The sequence below is a fragment of the Mesoplodon mirus genome (assembly GCF_964341445.2).
Source record: "Mesoplodon mirus genome assembly, chromosome: X".
NCBI lineage: Eukaryota > Metazoa > Chordata > Mammalia > Artiodactyla > Ziphiidae > Mesoplodon > Mesoplodon mirus.
Genome location: NC_138981.1, coordinates 101427330 through 101450964, shown reverse-complemented (window position 1 = coordinate 101450964; position 23635 = coordinate 101427330). Strand labels below are relative to the sequence as shown.

The 23635-nt window shown below is 36.6% G+C and overlaps 1 protein-coding gene across 2 annotated transcripts in view; it reads left to right on the top strand.

Moving 5' to 3' along the window:
- The window catches only part of KLHL13 (kelch like family member 13), a gene marked incomplete at its 5' end in the record, with an annotated part of 191328 nt that overhangs the window by 72871 nt on the left and 94822 nt on the right, over positions 1 to 23635 (top strand). For both annotated transcript variants that reach the window (XM_082610142.1, XM_082610143.1), the window contains one exon: positions 3128 to 3201. In XM_082610142.1, coding sequence (XP_082466268.1) covers positions 3152 to 3201 — 50 coding nt within the window. The remainder of the gene's footprint in view (positions 1 to 3127; positions 3202 to 23635) is intronic.

Genomic DNA, 23635 nt, shown 5'->3' with positions numbered 1-23635 from the left:
CCACCTCCACTGTAGAGTAATTCCCTGATGTATTTAAATTCCTCACAAGTTATTAAAATAATTTATTTATTTCAGTTTTATTTTTCAAACCACTGCAGTGTGATTCTCCCCACTCATCGAACTATTCTTGAAAAAAGGTCATCGTGGACTTTATAGCTGTCAAATCATTTAGCTGTATCTTACTTTGGGCAGAACGTGAAACAGTTAAATACCTTCCAACCACTGTTCTTGTGAACTATCCTTCTTCTTTTCACAGTTCTCTTAGTTTCCCTCCTACCTATTGTCTCTTTTCTTTGCTAGCTTATCTTCCTCTGTTTATTGTACTAAAGTGTTCGTTGAGTTTGCACTTTCCCCTGGCATGAATAATATTTTCCAGTCTCAACACTTAACTGGCTAAATATCCCTGTGTTTTCCTTTCTACTTCCAACCTAAATCTAGACCTATATTTCCAATTTTCTGTTAGATACTATATGTTGTGCCCTGGGTTACTTCTGTATGTCTATACAAACCATTGTTGTTTTTGTTTTCAGTGTTTTTCCTTCTTTCTATACCCTACCTCACTTGATATCATCACCATTTCCTCCTGTTACTTAAATAGATTTTGTCTTTGATATGTCCCCTTATCCCTTTAAAATCTGTCATAAGTCCTAGTTCTTCCTGCCTGCCCTCATAGTCCTTGTCTGTGCTCTCATTTCATGCCTTGATTTTGGAAGTAGTTTCTTATCGGTCTCCATACTTCTGGTCTCTCTCTCTGATCCACCACCACATTGCAGGCAGTGTTAATTTTCTAATACATATGTTTGATCATACAAACTCCATGGTTAAAAATGGTTTTGGTTTCATTTATATCCTGCATAAATTGATCACATGCACTTACTTCCTCTCTCTTCCTAACTCCATTAAAATGAGAGTAAAGAAATGGAAAAATTCAAAAGGATGAAGAGAACAGGAATGGAAACACTGACAGATGTAAGGTTGGAACTATTTTTTCACTTAGAGCAAAGGAAGTTACAACTCCAGTATCTTCCCCTACATGAACTTTCGGGAGAAACCAACTCATTCTTCCCATAGAATTCCTAATATTTCAAGACTTGGAGGCTCCTAGTCTGTAGAAGGCAGGAATGAGTCATGAGATTGAAAGCATGGGCTGTTCTTTGAAAGTCTAAAATAAGTCGCTGAAGTCTCCTGTACCAACACCCCCTCTCTGCTTCTCTGGAGGCCAGAGGTTTATTATGTGGAGAATTTGACAGGAGAGCCCCAGACTCAGAGATCCAGGTGCAGCAAGTGGCTTGCTTAAAACGATGGGATTATGTAAAAGTTTGCATACCTAATTTTGGGACCTGTATGTTCTACCCTAGATGCAGTTGGTAAAAAGTTTCATGAATTAATTATTTTCACATTCCAAGATTCCTAATAGTAATCTAGATATAGCTGGTTTTCTCTTGGCACGTCTTCTAAAAGATCATGTAGCCTAAACAAAATAAAAATTTCTGAACCTCTCAAAGTTCTCTCACTGGTTAAACATTTTTAGAAAAGGTAAGTCAAAAGTCAGTTGAGGGCTTCCCTGGTGGCGCAGTGGTTGAGAGCCCCCCTGCCGATGCAGGGGACACGGGTTCGTGCCCCGGTCCGGGAAGATCCCTCGTGCCGCAGAGTGGCTGGGCCCGTGAGCCATGGCCGCTGGGCCTGCGTGTCCGGAGCCTGTGCTCTGCAATGGGAGAGGCCACAACAGTGAGAGGCCCGCGTACCGCAAAAAAAAAAGTCAGTTGATTTTGAGATGCTTAAAAAATTTATTTTGTTTAGGCTACTCAGTTTCGTTACTTGTAATAGAATATAAGCAGAGAAATGCGATTGTGCAAATAATTATGAATGCTATGTTGTCATTTGATTTGTTTCTTTTTTAGAGTTTTGAAGACCCAAGAAACAGAGTACAGTTGACCCTGAAACAGCACAGGAGTTAGGGGCACCAACCCCTAAACAGTTGAAAATCCCCGTACTGCTATCTCTGCTGTTAAAAAAAAAAAAAAAAAGAATTGATAAATGATGCACCCAAGGGCAGGAAGTTGAAACAGTTTGGATAGAATCAGGACTGAAACCCTAGTTCTTTTGATTCCACATATTATGATCTCTAATTGAACACAAGCTTTTCCCCACACTTAGTTAACTTAAAGATTTGTAAAATGAAAATGCAGGTACTATATTTATTGAGAAAAATATATAAGTGGATCTGCACAGTTCAAACCTGTTTTGTTCATGGTCAACTGTACTTTTTTCCCTTCTACTTCTTTTCCTTTTGCCCCTAAATTAAGGGGCAGGTGAAGGCAAGGAACAATGAAGAAAATCGTTTTTCCTCTAGCTTAATTATTTTAGGTTTTCAAGTAGTTTTATAACAAACATAATTATATGAACAAACTAAACTGGATACTATACCTTTTTATCTTCCCAATGCAATAAATTGATTTTATTAACAAGAAACATTTATGTAAATTATACATTTTTGCTTCCCAATGTAGTTGAAATTAATAGAATACATTAAATATACTCTCGCCAATGCAAAGCATCCACATTACTAAAAACCAATATATACTATAGTTTACTACCACCTCGCCTGCTCCTTTCCCGTAAAAACAATGTTCCTACCTCTATTACCTATTTTATATCTTTAAGGTTTAAAAATCTTTCAACAATCTTTCTATCCTTAATTTTGACCAACCACTTCGAAAATCGTGGGCCCTGCATATGGGCCCCACAGGCCTCAAGTCCCTCTGGTAACTCTTCGCTTCTTAACTTCTCTGTCTCACCCAACTTCACACATACTCCCCAGGTCTTCTGACTCTCATTTAATCCATCTTCCTGTATACACGGTGGTTTTTCCATAGATCATTGTTGGCTAATGATTTCACATGAAATCAGTCAGTACTCTTTAATGATTTCAGTGTTGAATTTCGTAGGTATTTGGACTATTGCAGATTCAGTTTCTTAATTTTCATAAGCTGTAATATGGATATTAGGTACATGGACATAGATTTTGCCTATCGCAAAATATGTAAAATATTACAAAGGTAACATAATGTGAAAATTCTAGTGTTGATTTTCATAGTAAATATTGACTTCTTTTCCTCCTGAACAGGTCGTTCTCCAACTTCTAGAGGTGATGGATCATCTGCATAGAGGGGAATCAGTTGCTGCAATACTCCGTAACCGGTATATTTATAGAAGCAATTTACCTTATAAGTTATATAATGTCTCTTCTGCTTATTTATTTACCTAACATAGTTGGTACTCAATAAATATTTGTTGAATACCTGGCATAAAATAAAAGTATTTGCTATGTGAGTGAATAAAAGAATGCCTGGGTGACAAAGAAATGGAATGAAGAACATATTAATGACTGTGTGTTCTGAGCTAATGAAAAAAATAGAAAATATAATCAGAAATCAAAATTGGTGTACATTGTGAACACCTGGAATTCAGTCAGTGGAGCTATTGATCTGAATTTTTAGTTTTAAAGCATACCAATGAATAAATACTGGTATCTGTTGCTTATGAATAGATGTCTCAACGAAGTATTTTTTAAAATAGTATTGACCTGTGATTGTGTGTACCTTTCTGTTATTTAAAATTCCAGTTAAAACTTTTTTAGGGAGTTCTGAGAAATTGAGAGCTTCCTCTGTCAATTTAGGATTTTAAATTCGTGGTTTAAAGAAACATAGCCTTTACTTTGCAGGTGTGAAAGAGTATCCCTTATTCCCAATAGTTTAATTGTATGGTTTGGGTGAAATATTTGAAATAATATGCTGGAGTTGTCTGTATCATGGTTCTGATAGTTACTAATGTAGTCTTGGTTAAGTTTTTTTAATTGCTCTGGGCCTTAACTTTCTCGTCTGTGAATTGGGGATAATAATAATACCTATATCTCAAGGTTGTTTTGAGGATTAAAAAAGTGTCTATTGGGTGTGTGTGTCTGAGTGGAGAGAAAGAGCTTGGCAAGTAATTCACGGTATATCAGTGCTTGTGTTGAAATATAAATGTGGGATTTTAACTATTTTGAAAATACAATATTTGTATTACTAAATTCTAAAGTACTTTAAAAATAGGTGTGTCTTAAAAGAATATGGAAGGGGGGGAAAGGCTGAAGTATAAAGGGGACACATATAACGTCATTGTTATTTGAAAGATACCATGCTAGGAATTGTACATAATATTCCCATCAAGGAAATATTGTATGAAAGGTACATGCTTGTTGGAATGTGGGCAAGGGGCTGTAAGGTAGACTTGTTCAGAGATACTGAAAGCCAGGAAATCACAGCAGGAATCATGTGTTGCCATGTTGGGTGAAAAGATAGAAGAGTAGATTGCTGGGCCAGTTGGAGGGGGGAAGTTGTGCCGAATACCTAATGGTGAACTGAGTCTGTATGTAGAGTTCAAGCACTGCTGAAGCGGGGATTCTATATCACACATTTGGAAGAGGAACTAGTGGGACGGCAGGATTTCCTAAGCTCAAGTTGATAACTGTGGTGGTTATAGCATAATTGAATTTGTTTCCATTATTATTATTGAGATATAATTACATATAGTAAAATACACAAACATTTAAATATACATCTTGATTTTTATACATGCAGACATCCAGGTAACCACAACCCAGGTCAAGATAGAAAACAATGCCATCCCTCCAGAGAATTCCCTCGTTCCCCTTTCCAGTTCATGTCCCCTCCCTTCCTACTGACTTACATATTTTGGGTTAGTGTTTCTTGTTCTTGAACTTCATGTAAATGGAGTCAAACACTGTATTCTTTTGTGTGTGGCTTCTGTTGTTCAAAATAATGTTTTTGAAATCCACCCTCCATGCAGGTATCTGTAGTTTCTTCTTTTTTTATTGCTCTGTAGTGTTCCATTGTTTAAATATACCACAGTTTGTTTATCCATTTCTTGTTGAGAGTCACTTAAGTTATACCCATTATTTGGCTATTATCAATTAAGCCGTTGTTGACATTTTTTAACAAATCTTTTTGTGGCCATATACACTCATTTCCTTTGGATATATACCTAGAAGTAGAATTGGTGGGTCATAGGAGATGTATACATATATTTATTTAATTTATTTAACATTCGTAGAAACTGCCAAATGCTTTTTTAAAGTGGTTATACCATTTTCTTTTCTGACCAGTAATAAGTGAGAATCCTCATAAACTCTTGGTATTTAATTTTAGCTATTCTCTTGGGTATATAGTTGTTTCCCACTATGGTTTTCACTTTGCATTTTCCTCACGTGTTTATTAACTATTTGTGTTTTAGAAGTATCTGTTCAAATTTTTTGCCCATTTAAAAAATTGGGGTTTTTTTTTCTCTTTGAGTTTTAAGAGTTTTTAAATTTTTTCTTGATATTTAGATGTATGTATTATGAATATTTTCTTCCAATCTGTAGCTGGCCATCCCATTTTCTTGTTTGTGTCTTTTGGTGAGCAGTTTTATTTTTGTTTCATTTTGATGAAGTTCAATTTATCATTTTTTTTCTTTTATGCTCAGTAATTTTTGCATCTTTCTAAGAAATCTTTACCCTCCCAAATTTCAGGCTTTCTTCCTGATGTTTTATGGTTTTAGCCCTCACATTATAAGTGCATTCTTGACCAGAAACTTAAATAAATGAACTTATGACCTGTTTGTATACACAAATTATGGATCAGTTTCATATTCTAAATAAAATACAAACCAAACACATTTAGGAATGTATGAAAAGTATTAACCCTTTGTGACTAGGAAAGTTTTACCCCAGAGTGTGAATTCCTTAATACCATGAAAGCTACTCATATGACGCATCCTGTCAATAGATCTCATAAGAAATAAAAGGTACAGTAAATGCTGAAGGTGTTTGAAAAAAATTCATTGCCCATAAAATAAAGAATTAGTGGTAGAAAGTTGCACTCTTAACAAGAAAAATAATTATCTCTCTGAAACCAAGAAACAAGCATCGCGCTTAATGATAAATGTAAGAGTTGTTCCTTAAACAGCAACAAAACAAAGATGCCCTTTAATCACCACTTTAAAATATGTATCTATAAGCTATGGCCAATGTCAATAAAGAGGCATACTTAACAGGAAGGAGGAGACAAAAAAATGATCAAGTTTTAGAAGATAGACTCATGTGCCTGCAAAAGCTAAGACATAAAAACAAGTTCTTAATTGACAGAGTTTTAATATAAGTTCTAAATATAGTTGGATATAAGATAAAAATAAAAACCAGTACCTTTTATCTATATTACAAATAGTCATTTAAAATATATAATGGAAAACATTCCATTTACAAAAGCCATAAAATGTAAATATTTAGTAATAACCCCAACAAAAATTTCTAGGACCTATATGAAGAAAATTTAAAAATTCAACTGAGAGATAGGAAAGAAGATATTTTTTAAAAATGGAGAGACATGCAATGGTCCTTGATTAAAAGGCTAAATTTTGGAAAGAGCTCTTCCCAAATTGTTATATAGATTTAACACGAATTTAATGGGAAATTTAAAATTTTGTCAAGGTGATTATTCAGTCAGATAATGAATGTATGAAAGAAATGTATCCCCATTGCTTAATACAATGTCTGACATGTAGTAATTGCTGGTCAGAAAAATCTAATTTTTCTATTTATAATTCAACAAACATTTATTGTGTAATTGCTAAGTGCGAAACATTTTCAGGTGCTAAAATATAATGATGAATATTAAAAGTGATGAATCTTTGTTCTATTGGAGGAAGTTAACGTCGAAAATTAGTAAACAAGGTAGGAAGATAAAGAATTAAGGGTGGAGGGTGGCAGTGCAGAATCGCATCAACCTGTTATTAGTCTTAGATGTTTTTAGTCTTGCAATCTACCATTCATCATATGTTTTACCCTATTAGGATTTTTATTCCAGTGATTCATTTAGTACAGGGAGAGGTCAGCCATATGTGTCTTTTTTTTTTTTTTTTTTTTTTTGCTGTACGCGTGCCTCTCACTGTTGTGGCCTCTCCTGTTGTGGAGCATGGGCTCCAGATGCGCAGACTCAGCGGCCATGGCTCACGGGCCCAGCCGCACCGCAGCATGTGGGATCTTCCCAGACCGGGGCACGAACCCGTGTCCCCTGCACCGGCAGGCGGACTCTCAACCACTGCGCCACCAGGGAAGCCCAGCCATATGTGTCTTGCTTTGTTGCAAACAGCATCTCAGTGTGAGCATCGTCCTCATGTACACATTACGGTAATGTCAGGGAGACATTTGGTTAAGAGTCACCCAGTTGGTGTTATGGTGGTGGTGTGTACTGATGGGGTTCCTAGCTGTAATAAGGATTTCTGCAGTGACATGTAAAGCTCTAACAGTGTTCCAGTTTTCTAAAAGTACTCTTTGATAAATAAAACACAGTATATAATATTGTCTGGTGTTTGCAATAAGGAAAAAGAGTGCCAAACACTGTATAATTGGATTTTCATCCCTTTAACAAATATTATGCACCACTTACTGTGCACGGTGTTAGGGATATGGCAGTGAATGATAATACATGGTTCCCTGCCAGTTTGGTGGCTATTGTAGTAGTCAAAATAAGAAATGAGGAGAGTCAGAACAGAGGTGATGGCAGTGGAAATGAAGAAGAGGGGAACGGAGGGAGCTGTGAAATATTTAGGGGTAACTTTAACAATACTTGGCGTTCAACTAGATTCTTCACACTCTAGTCAACATGATCTTTTAAAATTGATTATCTGATAATGTGGTCCAGATTGCCCTTTCCTGTCCCTGACTATTGAAATCCTACCTGTTCTCCAAGACCCAGATCAAATTCAGTGCCCTATGTATCACCCTTCCCTGATCAATCCAAGCAGATGATCAGGAGGGTCTGTTTTGTCTCTGAACTGGTTTTTTTCCCTGTAGTGAATTTTATCACATTTGGCTCTGCATTGAAATTAATTTGAGCATGTCTTTGCTTACAGCATCATTAAGAGAGCTCTTTTAGAGTGTGACTACCTGTATCTAATGTATATTTATATCACATTGCATATAATGCAGGATTTTGTACATAATAGGCATTCATTAAATATTTATAGAAGTTATAACATTTATCAATAATTATTTGTTGCTGATTATTTTATTTGGTTAAATTGTTCAGGGTAGTTTTGTTTCCCACAGTCAACTCTTACTAATAGTTAAGCAATTGAATATTAAGCAACAATATTTAAGTTGTAAAATAGACTAATGAAATTTACTACAGATTCTAGGAATAAGCTGTGACTTTTTTTTACTGGCTTACTATATAATCATTTCCTAATAGTATATGATGCCAAGGGAACACAGAGCTTTCAATCTGGTCATTTGATATTTTAAAATATTGAGCCTTTACTGTTTGTCAAGCGCTGACCTCATCTGTAACATTTAAGGATTAGAAGATCCCGACCTTCCTCTTAGTTTTAAAAGTCTGGAATTATATCTTTAAACCTAAGCACACAGTAGGTGATAAATAAACACATCTTTGATTAACCTTGAGGATGGTCAGTCATTGAAGATGTCCTTTTTATTACTGTTTTTACAATTTGACTTTATAAACTTCCATGAAGGTATGGTTATTTATGCTTTTTTAAGATTCAAAATTTATGAGGATCTAGTTTTACCTTTGCTAAATTGAGTCAGTGATTATAATAAGGTTAAATCTTAGGCTAGAAGATGCCTATAAGCATTATAATATGAGGGTAATGCACGAATTTCTGAGGCAGTTAAATTTTATACAGTGGACTTTTATTTTGGCTCAGAAATTCTGTAGGTCTTGGTTACCCACTATAATTGTCGTAATACATTGCTGTAGGTGCACGTTTATCAGCATATTTGTTCCTCTTACCGAATAGTTGCATATCTTTATACAAAGGACTTGAACTTGTTAGTAATGTTGCCTGTTTGATCTTTCTAGAGAATTTTCCATAGAAAGTGTTCCTGCTTCTGGGGAGAGGAATTACTACCCTGATTCTCCTTTCTGTCTCTTAAATGTTCCTGTTCATAATTCTGTACATGTTCTACACATTCTTTCTGGGACATCTCATCTACAGCCATTAGTTGGATCCCAAACTATATGTGAAGACCTTAACATTTCTATGTATGTAACATTTAAATCTTTTTCATGAGTCCCCAACTAAAAAGTGCTGTATTCCTCTCTCTACCAGTTTGTTCATTTGTTTTGACTTTACAAGTAATACATATTTATTATAGAACACTTAAAAATAACAAATTATATACAAATATGCAGGGAAAATAATCACCAAAAGTAACTCTGTTAACCCCTTAATGCATTTTCACTCTAGTCTTTTGGTGCATTTTGAAATGTAACTGAAGTTGTAATTATTGAACATGATATGATTCTAGTGTTGTACTTAAGAGCAGAGGCTTTGAAGTCTTCCAAATACAGGTTCAGGTCAAGCTTTGCTTCTTGCTAGCTGTGTGAACTTTGGAAAGTTTCTTAACCTCTCTGAGTCTGTTTCCTCATCTATAAAATAAAAGAGTATCATTGTTTGGGATTGTTCTGAGAATAAAATAAAATTTTGTAAGGTAGTCACATTCCTGGTACATAGTAAATTCTCAATAAATGGAAGCACTTACTGTTTTATTATACTGTATATCATGTCTGTATCCTGTTTTTCTTAGTTGTATCATGAACATTTTCACATATTAATAAAAACTTGTAGTAGATATAATAGCTGCAAAGTATAAACTCTTTCACGGTATAAATGATTTCTTAAATATTTAGGTTGGATCCACTTTTGGGGTGTTATTTGTTTTAGTGTCTTCCATATCTATCATATTTTCTCTCCTCACTTTAATATTTGTTATCTTTTTTCCTTTTACTTAATGAATTTATTTTATACTGTATCAGACTCTCTCTTTACTCCCTCTGATATACATTTTGGTTGTTACTCTGGTTTAGTTTCCTGGTAGTTGGCAAATACAATTTATTGCTTTCCTCATCTGATCATGTTATCTCATTTGGCTTCCTCTTCCTGCTTTACTGAGGCCGTGTTTCCTCGTTCTCCTGAATGTGCCAAGGGCTTTCAACATTGTTTTCTGACTCCTATATGAAAGCATTTGCAGAGTTCTGCTCTTTCTCTGAGTCTTTATAATGACAAATCTCCTTGTCCTTGTTTTTCAATACATTTTCATTGCTCCCATGCTAGTTGTTTTTCAGTTTGTTTATTCTCAAAGGAAAAAAGATTCCTTGAATTGCCTTTGTACTGGCTGTTCCCTTTGTCTGAAATGTTCTTCCCCGTGGTCTTTGTGCGGCTGGTTCTTCTTTTCAGATCTCCACTTAAATGTCCACTTAAAGGTTTTCTTTGACTACCTACTCTAAAGTGGTCACTTGTTTAGTGTCACACACACACACACACCCAGTTTCATTCTCTGCATGACTCGTCACTACCACTATTAGATATTTTCCTTCTTTGTTTATTATCTATCCGTTTTTGCTAAAATGGAAGCTCTAGGAGGTCAGGGATCTTGTCTGTCTTGATTATCTTTTCCCCCAGCCAAGATTTCTGACCTTGTTTATTTTATTTTATTTTTTTAATTTTTATTTTATATTGGAGTGGAGCTGGTTAACAATGTTGTGTTAGTTTCAGGTGTACAGCAAAGTGATTCAGTTGTACATATACATGTATCTTTTCTTTTTCAAATTCTTTTCCCATTTAGATTATTACAGAATATTGAGCACTGTTTCCTGTGCTATGTAGTAGGTCTTTGTTGGTTATCTATTTTAAATATAGCAGTGTGTACTTTAATTTTAGCACCTACCACCATGTCTTGTTCATATTCGTTGCTCAGTCGGTATTTGCCTACTGAATGAATTGACCATTGCCCCTTTATGTGCTCTTGGGTACTAATCCAACCCCTTCCTCAGAGTTTTACCCATGAGCCAATACTGATAGAAATAAATGATTGAAATAAATAGATGAGGGAGAAGAGACAATTCTTCCTTGCAGAACAATTCCAAATTTTATATATGTACGAATGTGTGTGTTTGTATGTATATATTTCCCTCATTCAACAGATGGAACTTCATCTATCTCCCCCCTTGAGTATGGACTTAATGATTTGCTTTCCAAAGGAAAGAGTATGGAAAGGAAAAAACAGTACCTTTATAGTGAAGAAATCTGGCAAATACTACCTGTGGTAGACTTAATAGTGGCTCTCCAAAGATGTCTACATATTAGTCTGCAGAACCTGTGACTGATACTGTATGTGGCAAAAACAGACTTTGCAGATGTGATTAAGTTAAGGACCTTGAGGTGGGGAAATTATCCTGGATTATCCAGGAGAGCCCAGTGTAATCACAAGGGTCCTCATAAAAGGGATGCGGGTGGATTCAGAGTCAGAAAAGGGAGATGTGATGATGGAAGGAGAGTTTGGAGCCATGCTGTTTGAAGATGGAGGAAGGTGTCATGAGCTGTAGAATGCAGGTGGCCTCTAGAAGCTGGAAAAGACAAAGAAACAAATTCTCCCCTCAAGCCCTGCCAATACCTTGATTCTAGACTTCTGACCTCCAAAACATTAAGATAGTCAATTTGTGTTGTTTAAAGCTGTTAAGATTGTAGTTATTTGTCACAGCAGTAATAAGAAATGAATATACCATGTATCCAGAGTCTGGCACACAGGCTTCCCAGTATATAGCAATATTTGTAATTTCTGACTTGATATGAACACAAGAGAGGTATCAGGGGTGGACAGTGGAAGGGAACAGCACCTTTTCCAGGTCTGTTTCCATACCTGTGCTGTATTTTCTCACTTTTTGTGTCTGTTAGATATTTAGCGGTAAGTTGGGGGTGGCAGGATTGGAGGCTATTAGCTATTTGTTATTTAAATGTAGACACCCATGTATTCATCTTAAAGTTTTCCTTACCCAATTGTGTAATTTATGCTCACTGTGAAGTATTTGGAAAAATATGGAAAAGCATAATTCTACTTCACTGAAAGCACTGTTAATATTTTAAAACTCATAAATACAAGTGTTTATTCAACATTGAATAAACCAACTCTTATTTCAATAATACCATTGCCTGGTATTGTAAACACGATGGGTCCAAACCTGTCTCATCTCTGTCCCCAGAACCTGCTTCCTCATCTGTGGTCTTGGCCTTGCTTAGTGACACTGCCATTCACTCAGAAAGTTGGCCATCATCCAGGACTCTTCTTTCTTTCTCATTCCCCATATTCAGTCAGTCACCACGTCCCATTTCTCTTTCCTAATTATTTCTCCAATCCACTCCCTCTGCTGCTTTATTCTTATTACCTCCTTCTTATTTCAGACCCACATAGTTTGTCACCTAGATCTTTATAATATCCTTCTAAACTGATTTTTGGCCTCCAGTCTTAAACCTCTTTTACCTCCCACCTCCTTCTCCCACTCTAGTGCATCCCTCCCGTTACAGCCATAATGATCTTTCTGGAATGTAAAGATGTATGTTCATATCGCTTCCTTGTTTAGATTTCTTCACTGGCTCCTCTCTGCCTGCCTAGCCTCATCTCCTGCCTAGAGCACGTGTTGCCCTCCCTCAAACTTGGGAGGTGATATGTTTCCTCCTGTTTCCATCCCTCTTGCTGGTATGCCTTCTCCCTGGTTGTTGGCCTAATCAACTCCTGTTTATCCTTCAAGACCCAGCGAAGGTATTATTAACTCCTCTGTGATATTTTCAGTGACATGTACCCCATTCCTCTTCCAAACAGAATTAGGTATTCTTTTCTTATGGCTCCCATAGTATCAACTCTTATTTCAATGGTGGTGGTAGTGGTGATCAAAGTCCCAATAGTAGTGCTAGTTATATTTGAATAGTCATTATAATAGCTGACACATATAGCATTTACTTTGTGCCAGGTTCAAACTCTTAAATACACACACACACACACACACACACACACACACATAATTCTATATTCCTTATTCCAAATTTATCTTATTCTCATAATAACCCCATGAAGAAGGTACTATCATTATTCTCATTCTACAAATGAGTATATCGAGGCACAGAAAAGTTTAAGTAAGTTATCCAGGGTCACATAGCTAATAAGCATGGATGCAGGGCTCACACCCAGAAAGTTCAGCTCAGTCTGTGCATTCAACAATATGCCCATCTGTCTCCTTCCCTGGGTTGTGAACTCCCTTAGGACTTTTTACCTACTACCCATGTTGTTGACCCTAAGGCCAAGGCATTTCTGCTGTATTTTGGAAGTGCATACCATTAATAGGTTAAGTGCTATAAATGAATTGGGAACCTGGAAACTGATAAAAGTAAGTTTTTCTTTAAAAAGTTTTCTCTTCTCTCCTTTTCCAATCCTTCAGTTTTTCCCCCTTTTCGTCTTCCCAACAAATGCAGTTGCATGGAAAGTGTTGAAAGATTATGTAAAATTTCCAAAGGCTCCTGAACCACAGTTGGGTCATGGTTTACATGGGACTAGGAACATGGACCCATGAAATAATTCAGAGCCTTAACGATGTGAATGCTTTTTAAAAATATACAGTCAGACAACAAAGTTTTCCTGTTGGTTATCAGTGTTGTGTGATATTTTGACTTCCTATCTCCTAATACTTTTCTTTCTGCCATTGCTTCATTTTAGATTAAAATGAATAGAAAAAGAGTAATACCTTTTCTTTTTCCTGGAAGGAAGCTCTACTCTTCCTTTGGATTGTAGTTTCTGTGCCTGGCTTTGGGTTTTAGCTATGGCAATCTCAAGCTTTGTGACCCTCAGGCAGCCCTATTATGGGTCTCCTCTGAGAGCCCAAGGCCTTAATCTGCCATTGAGGGAAAGGGAACGTGTCCACCTCCCTTACTTCCTACCCTTATTGGGTAGATAATGAAATAAATTCTTCCAAAGGTGGAGACGTTTTCCTTTATCAGCCCAGCATGGCATAGCTGACATAGATACAAGCCCCAGATAGCTAGAAAGAAATCCTCTGGTGATTTTAGCAATCTCCTTTTCAGGAAACAAAATAACAGAGGCAGCAGAGTGAATTTGAATTAAACTTGTTTTTGACAGGAGCTGTGCCTAGATATAGACAGTGTCCTTTATTTTTCCTGGCACATTATTGAAAATAGTATTATGTAACTTTGCCTGAACTTGTCTGAGATCAGCCATTGTCCAGAGCTGGCTAGAACGTACTTTTCTCTCTAGGTTCCCTGAGGCAGTGCTAAAACCAATAAGGCCTCTAGGGAGAGAATAGCTATTTGGTCTCCAGACCCTACAGTCTGCCCCTTCACGTTACATTTATCCGTTGACCGTGTGGCATGAAGGGGAATGTACATAAATATTAGCTTTTGATCCCATACTCCTACCCATTCCCTTTAAGGGTAGTTCATTACCTGATAGACCCTTCTGTTGAAAAGGCAGAGTGCAGCCCTGAGTTTGAAAAACTCTGTTTTCTGGTCCTGGCTCTGCCAACATAACAGTGGCAATTTACTTAATATGCTATCGATTTCTTTCTTTTTCTTTCTCCCTTTTTTCCAAACAGAAATATTTTCTTTCTCCTGTCTTGAAAATTAATGAGATGATATGCTTGAATTACTTTGTTCTCCCTGGAAGGTAGACCCTCCAGCAGGTCAAGTTGATTTTTGAAAGGAGTTGAAAACAGAGTTAAGGCTATTTGTTTTTCTAAGAATAGTTGCGGCTCCACAAAAAAGAGACTGCATTTCTTTAGAGATAGAAAAAGATTGTAGAGATGTTGTACAACCCTCTTAAATATAAAATGAAAGGGAATCTGATACGCAAAGGTGAGAGAACTTTTCCAAGTTCGCATAGCGAGGGAAAGAGCCAAGACACAAGTACCCATGTTTTCTGACATAAAGTGTCATTTTTACCTCAGAAACCTACATTTTGCACATTTAAAGCAAAAAAAGTAGTTTCTATAATTAAACGTTTTCTGTCAGATTTTCGGTATTGTATGGTGCATAAATTTTGTATTTACAGTTAAATTGGTATATAGTCTATCATTATTTATATGTGTAAAACACTTTTGGCTAAATAGTTCAAGTAGTTTCTTTTCTGTGGGATGGATAAGTATTAATAAGGGAATTAATGCTTACATTAATTACAATAAGGGAATAAGTCTTAATCTAATAATCAGTGGCAAGTAGGGAGGTAGATAAAAATGATTGAAACGTAACCCAGTCAGTGTCCTGAACGTTACTATGAGCACTATTCTAGTGTAGTATTTGGCCATAAACATATATTTAATGACACGTCTGCATCCAGACACAGCTCTTGCTGTTAACAACGTTGTTAATTCAATTTCAACTCATTCTCCTGCCTCAGTCATTTTGTTTCCCCTAAAACAGATTGCTAAAATCATCAATTTCTTTCCAGCTGTCTATAGCCCCATGTATTAGTTTCCTCTTGCTGCTGTAACAAATAACCAGAATCTCAGTGCTTAAAACAACACAGATTTATTATCTTGCATTTCTGGAGGTCATGGGGCTAAACTCAAGGTATAGGCAGGACTGCGTTCCTTTTGGAGTCTTTAAGGGAGAATCTGCTTCCTCACCTTTCTCAGCTTTCAGAGGCCGCCTGCACTCCTTTGCTCTCTTCCTCCATCTTCAAACCCAGCAACAGTGGGTTGAGTTCATTTCACATCTCATCACTTGGACCTCTTCTGCTTCCTTTTTCCAATTTTAAGAATGCTTATGATTATATTGAACCTACTTGAATAAACCAGTATAATCCCCCCATTTCATAGCCCTCAGTTTAATCACATCTGCAAAGTCTTTTTTGCCATGTGAAGTAACATATTCACAGGTCTTGGGGATTAGGCAGTGTTCTGGGGATTAGGCCATTGTATTGCTCACCACACTCAGTATCCATGTCTACACTACCATGCTGTATGTTTGCCTTCTGAGAGTGTTAAGATAATGGCTCTTTTTCAGTTTTAAGAATTATTTTCTAAAACATTTATCACAAATTCTTATTCCAGTGCCCCTCATGTGCTTTCCTTCCCTTTTCTTTAAAATATATATTTTATTTATTTATTTATTTGGCCATGCCACGCAGCTTGCAGGATTTAGCTCCCTGACAAGGGATTGAACCTGGGCCCTCAGCAGTGAAAGCACCACGTCCTAACCACTGGACCGCCAGGGAATTCCCTTCCTTCTCTTATTAAGAGAATTTTTACACATTACAGATGAAATAATATGTATACATATATGAAAATTACAGAAGTTTTGGAAAATTCAGAAAACAAAATAAATCACACATTATTTCACCTTATCTAAGGTAAACCAGTTATTGTGTTGTACATCCTTTCAACTGTTTTTCCATGCATATGTTTTACATGGTCATCATGTATGTATAATTTTGTATTTTACAAAGTGCTGCCATTAACACTTTCCATATTGTTAATAACCTACTAAATAATCACCTAATGAAGAAAAATAACATTTTTTAAATAAAATTAATCTACGTATAGTAGAAAATTTAGAAAATACAGAAATGTATAAATAAAAAATAATTTCTAGTGTCATTATTCAGATTTAACTACTCTTTTAACATTTAGATATATTTCACTCAGCCATTTTTTCCTCCCTTTTTTTAAATAAAGTAAAATTAGACTCATACCTTATACATATTTTTATATCATGTTTTTCTCTAATAATGCAGTTTTAACATTTCTCCATATTACTACTATATATTGTTCTAAATGGTACCATTTAAAATAAATAGTATTGCAAAATTAATATATCTCATTATTTTTAGAACTTAGAAAGTACTTTTATGAAAAGAAAATTTATATCATTCAGTTATTTAACTACTCGGTTAATATATTGGTCTATATTTATATAAAATGTATGTATATGTATTATTTTTATAAAAATAGGCTCATATTATAGATATTATTTTGTATTTGTATTTTTCACATAATATATCAAGAGTATCGTTCTGTGTCCTCATTCCTTTTCATCATCACTCAACATGATATGCTTATAAAATGCTGTCTGGAACATAATAAGCACTAAAATATTTCCTCTTAAAGTTGTTATGATGAACCTCATTATAAGTATTATTTTAGTTTATGCATGTACCAAAATTTATATTAATATTTTCCAATTTGTAATACTTTTTATTTTGAAACAATCTCAAATTTACAGAAAAACTATAATATCAGTACACAGAACTCTTCTTTTTCTTCAACCATTTTAGAGTAACTTGCTGACACAATGCCCACTAGCCCCAAATTCTCTAGTGTGTAACTTCTATAAATGAGAACATTCTCCTAAATAACCTCAATTCAACCATAAAAATCAGGAAATTAACATTAATCCATTACCACATTCTAATCAAGGCCCATTCAGATATTTCCAATTATCCCCAAAATGTTCTTCATAGCAAAAATTTCCAGTTCAGATTCATGCATTGCATTTAATTGTAATATCGCTTCAGTTTTCTTCATATGGAACACTTCCTCAGTCTTTCCTTGACTTTCATGACCTTGGCACTTTTGAGGACTAAAGGCCAATTATTTTGTAAAGTGTCCTTCAGTTTGGCTTAGTCCTAATGGTTTGTCATGATTCTATTCAGGTTTTCCTTCTTTAGCAGGAATTGCACAGAAATGATACTGTGTTCTCATTGCAGCCTATCAGGTGACATGTGATTTTAATTTGTCCTATATTGGTGGTGTTAACTTGATTAAGCTGCTGTCTGTCAGGCTTCTCCACTGTAAAATTACTTTTTCTCTCCCTTCTAATTAATGGTGTTTCTGGGCAGGTAGTGGGAGTACCTTGAGACTCTATAAATATCTTTTTCCTCATCAAACTTTTTTTTTTACTTGAAGTATAGTTGATTTACAGTATTGTGTTAGTTTCAGGTGTACAGCAAAGTGATTCAGTTATAAATATATATATTTTTCAGATTATTTTCCATTATAGACATTATAGACATTATAAGACATTGACTATAGTTCTGTGCTATACAGTAAATCCTTGTTGCTTATCTATTTTATGTATAGTAGTTTGTATCTGTTAATTCCATACTCCTGATTTATCCCTCCCCCCTTCCTTTCCCCTTTGGTAAGCATAAGTTTGTTTTCTATGTCTGTGAGTCTGATTCTGTATTATTTTTTAGATTCCACATATATGTCTTTCTCTGTCTGACTTCACTTAGTATGATAATCTCTAAGTCAATTCACATTGCTGCAAATGGTAATATTTCATTCTTTTTTATGGCTGAGTAATATTCCATTGTATAAATATGCCATGTCTTCTTAATCCAATCTCCTGTTGATGGACACTTTGTTTCCATGTCTTAGCTATTATAGATAGTGCTGCTATGAACATTGGGGTGCATGTATCTTTTCGAATTAGAGTTTTCATCCTTTCTGGTTATATGCCCTGGAGTGGGATTGTTGGGTTGTATGGTAGTTCTATTTTTAGTTTTTTAAGGAACCTCCATACTGCTCTCCATAGTGGCTGCACCAATTTACATTCCCAGCAACAGTGTACAAGGGTTCCCTTTTCTCCACACCCTTTTCACACATACACACATACACATTTACATCTGTATTTCAATATGTTGAAAACTATGAATTCCCCTCAATACCTAAAATTCCTTTTTTAAAAAAAATTTTTATTGGAGTGTAGTTGATTTACCCTCAAATTCTAATACAACACCATAGAGCACATTCTAGCTTTCTGCCTTTCCATGTTTTCACCCCTCAATCTCTAATATTAAGAAACATGTCTCCTGGGGAATTCCCTGGTGGTCCAGTGATTAAGACTCGGTGCTTTCACTGCCGAGGGCCCGGGTTCAATCCCTAGTCGGGGAACTAAGATCCCACAAGCTACACGGCTTGGCCAAAAATATGAAAAAAAAAAAAAGAAAAGAAATGTGTCTCTCCCATTATTTGGCCAGTGCCATATGCAGCCTGTATCCTGTTGATGCACCCTGCCCTCTCCCTCCCCGGATGTTGGCCTCCAATGGTCCCAGTCTGGCTGTGGCTGCTGTCCCCCAGCATGAATACTGCCATCATTTTGTTTGGGGTTCAACTCGCCATGCCTGGCCATCCTTGATGTTGCTTTCTCATCCTCTGCAGCCCCATAAAGGGCCTTCACCATGCCCTCCCTCCCCTGCCCTCACCAGAGGATGCCTACTTTGCTTGATGCCACTTAGGGCTTTCTGACGAAACTGTTCAGGAAGGGGAAGGGCATGAACTTTCTCTTTATCTTGACTGTTCAGTTGTTGTCACTTTTTTTCTCACAAACATTTTTTTTTTTTTTTTTTTTTGCGGTACACGGGCCTCTCACTGTTGTGGCCTCTCCCGTTGTGGAGCACAGGCTCCAGATGCGCAGGCTCAGTGGCCATGGCTCACGGGCCCAGCTGCTCCGCGGCATGTGGGATCCTCCCGGACCAGGGCATGAACCCGTGTCCCCTGCATCGGCAGGCGGGCTCCCAACCACTGCGCCACCAGAGAAGCCCACAAACAAAATTTTTAATGATTACTGCCCTTCTGTTGGATGTTTAATTATCTCACATACTTTTTGTTGTTGTTATTCTTATAAATAAATAGTGTTTTCATGCAGTCAGCATCCACATTTTCTTCATTATATTTTATGGTATTTTTGCTTGTCAACTTGAGTTCTTCAGATTAATATTAATTAGCTTACTGATTAATGATTATTTCTGATTTGATTATTATTTAATGATATTATAGAAATATGATGTCAGAAAATGAGGAAGTTGAGAATTAGATGATTTTTCTTTTTTTTTTTTACTTCTTTATTGGAGTATAATTGCTTTACAATTGTGTGCTAGTTTCTGCTTTATAACAAAGTGAATCAGTTATACATATACATATGTTCCCATATCTCCTCCCTCTTGCGTCTTCCTCCCTCCCACCCTCCCTATCCCACCCATCCAGGTGGTCACAAAGCACCGAGCTGATCTCCCTGTGCTATGCGGCTGCTTCCCACTAGCTATCTATTTTACGTTGGGTAGTGCATATATGTCCATGCCACTCTCTCACTTTGTCACAGCTTACCCTTCCCCCTCCCCATATCCTCAAGTGCATTCTCTAGTAGGTCTGTGTCTTTATTCCCGTCTTACCCCTAGGTTCTTCATGCCTTTTTTTTTCTTAGATTCCATATATATGTGTTAGCATATGGTATTTGTCTTTCTCTTTCTGACTTACTTCACTCTGTATGACAGACTCTAGGTCCATCCACCTCATTACAAATAGCTCAATTTCGTTTTTTTATGGCTGAGTAATATTCCATTGTATATATGTGCCACGTCTTCTTTATCCATTCATCTGATGATGGACACTTAGATTGTTTCCATCTCCTGGCTATTGTAAATAGAGCTGCAACGAACATTTTGGTACATGACTCTTTTTGAATTATGGTTTTCTCAGGGCATATGCCCAGTAGTGGGATTGCTGGGTCGTGTGGTAGTCCTATTTTTAGTTTTTTAAGGAACCTCCATACTGTTCTCCATAGTGGCTGTACCAATTCACATTCCCACCAGCAGTGCAAGAGTGTTCCCTTTTTTCCACACCCTCTCCAGCATCTATTGTTTCTAGATTTTTTGATGATGGCCATTCTGACTGGTGTGAGATGATATCTCATTGTAGTTTTGATTTGCATTTCTCTAATGATTAGTGATGTTGAGCATTCTTTCATGTGTTTGTTGGCAATCTGTCTATCTTCTTTGGAGAAATGTCTATTTAGGTCTTCTGCCCATTTTTGGATTGGGTTGTTTGTTTCTTTGTTATTGAGCTGCATGAGCTGCTTATAAATTTTGGAGATTAATCCTTTGTCAATTGCTTCATTTGCAAATATTTTCTATTATCTATAAGATAACTTATAGAATCATGACTTCTCATAATAGCCATTTTTGAATGGAGATAATTTTAAAACCTATTATGTAGTAACCTCTTCCTGGATATTTAAGGTTAAAGATGTGAGTTCAGAAAGTCTCATTTCCTTAGCATGACATAGAAAGCCCTTCATACTGGGCACCCAAACTATCTTTCTAACCCCATTTTTTGCCACTTCTCATTTTTATAACCTGTGCTGTTGCTGTACTGCATTATTTTCCTTTGTTAAATATGCCACATTCTTTTGTATTGCTGTGATGGTGTTGGATTACCCAATAGGAAGTTAAGCATGTGCTCAGAGCACCAACCAGGCATAGGCACCAAACGATGGGGGGCAAGAAGAGTATTTGATATTTCATGACCATCAGTTTTATTCTCATCAAAGATTTATTCTCATCTTTATCTTTGATTTCCTTTCCCCTAATTTACAGTATAGAGTTATTTATGTTTTGAAATATATACGAGGATGAATGTAAAGAGGCAATACAATATGCAAGAGAAAATGCAATAGTCTTTTCTGTGATTAAGGCCTCTCTAAGTTTATTCAGACCCTCTGTGCCTTTGTTTTTGCTGGATTTCTTAACTCTGCTCCCCGCCTCCAGCTGAATTATATGATATTCCATCCTACTGTGTTTGATTGCACATCTATCAGATCACTTAGCACGTTGTGTAATAATTACTTTTTAAATAGTCTCTCCCAACTAGACTATGAAGTCCATGATGAAAATAGCATTTTCCTATCTAGCCTTCCATTTCCTGCATCTAACCCAGTGACTTACGCAAAGTAGCGATTCATTAAATGTTGTCGAACTGAACAACTTATTGTCCTGTCTATAGATGCAGATGGTGGCCCTTGTAGGAGAGATTAAATGATCTCTCTTAAACTGTAGGACACTTGATTCAGTAGCATCTACTGGGATTAAATTTGACATGTTTGAGTAGTCTAGTATTTTTAGTACATCATACTGTTCAGGGAATAGGTGGTGCTCAGAAAGAAGCAATCTACAAAAGCCATAAGATTCTTATGCAACAAGATGATTTACTAGTGGGTTTTCCTCCCAGCTTGCATAGTGTTCTCACAATCAGGATATATATTTAGATTTTTCTAGATTTATTTTTGTATATACATGTTCATTCAGTTACCTTATTTATTTACAAATCAAAGAACCTTTTCAGTTAGATTTGGACCAGAGATGCAGGCACCTTCTGATCTGTTCACTAGAGGCAGTTTAAGGGGAAAAAAAACATTTTTTTTCTTTTTTTTTTGCTATACGTGGGCCTCTCACTGTTGTGGCCCCTCCCATTGCAGAGCACAGGCTCCGTATGCGCAGGCTCAGCGGCCATGGCTCACGGGCCCAGCCGCTCCACGGCATGTGGGATCTTCCCGGACCGGGGCACGAACCCGTTTCCCCTGCATCGGCAGGCAGACTTTCAACCACTGCGCCACCAGGGAAGCCCCATTTTTTTTCTTTTTAACATCTTTATTGGAGTATAATTGCTTTACAGTGGTGTGTTAGTTTCAGCTGTATAACAGTGAATCAGCTATACATATACATATATCCCCATATCTCTTCCCTCTTGCGTCTCCCTCCCACCCTCCCTATCCCACCCCTCTAAGTGGTCACAAAGCACCAAGCTGATGTCTCTGTTCTATGTGGCTGCCTCCCACTAGCTATCTGTTTTACATTTGGTAGTGTATATAAGTCCATGCCACTCTCTCACTTTGTCCCAGTTTACCCTCCCCCTCCCCGTGTCCTCAAGTTCATTCTCTACATCTGTGTCTTTATTCCTGTCCTGCCCCTATGAAAAAAACATTTAAAATTTCTGTTGGATGGATTCTACATGACCACTGGTTCTTTCGCTGCATAAATATCATTTATCTATGGCCTAGAGCAGTCATGGAATGGCTTAACTTGGTCCTGTCCCAGAATGACAGTCCTGCCCCAGACTACAAAAAGATTCCAAAGACCCATCTTTTGAGCATGGAACCACCTGAGTAGAATGTCTTCGCCGGTGGTGGGTCCCAGATGCTAGTTAGCACACGGAAGCTGGTTTGTTGTGGGTATTATCACAGGTCTGAATTGAAATAAGAAAAACAACAATTTTGTGATGTTTTTCTCCCAGGAAGTTGAATTTATTGATTATAAAGAACCATCCTTTATTCTGAGATTGTCTGTTACTTTTTGGTTGTTAAAATGTCCATTTGCCCTTTCTTTAATGAAATGATAGTGATGAGAGGTCATGTACCCCTATTATCTGAAAGCCTTAAGGCAAGATGTGTTTCAGAATTTAGGTTCTTTTTGTTTTTTAGACAGGTAATAGAGTGCATGTCTCCTATATTACATAATAGCCCCAGTAGGAGCTGAATTGACACCCTGTAGTCAGAGTAATATTTCTGCAGTGAAATGTATTTATACATATTAGCATATTTATACTGAGATAGAAGAAGCGTGTGTATAGCCTCACGTTTGTTCAGGTTAGGTTTTACTGCCAGATGAGTTCAGGTCAGTTCAGATTTTGCTGCCAAATGAGTTGAGTTACAGGCAGAAAAAAAAGAAACATTTGATTTCCAATTGTTTGGATTTTGAAACTGTGGATAAGAGGTCATGGATTAATAGTTGCCTTTGAGAATATTCCTACTTTGCAAAATAAAGTTGGCTACCCTTTGTAGGACCCCAGGATGTTTTTGATATTTCACTGGTCCACAAAACCCAAAAAGCATGAGAAAACGCTCCCCTGAACACTATTGAAGTGAATATAGCTTTACTTTTATACTCATCTCTAGCCAA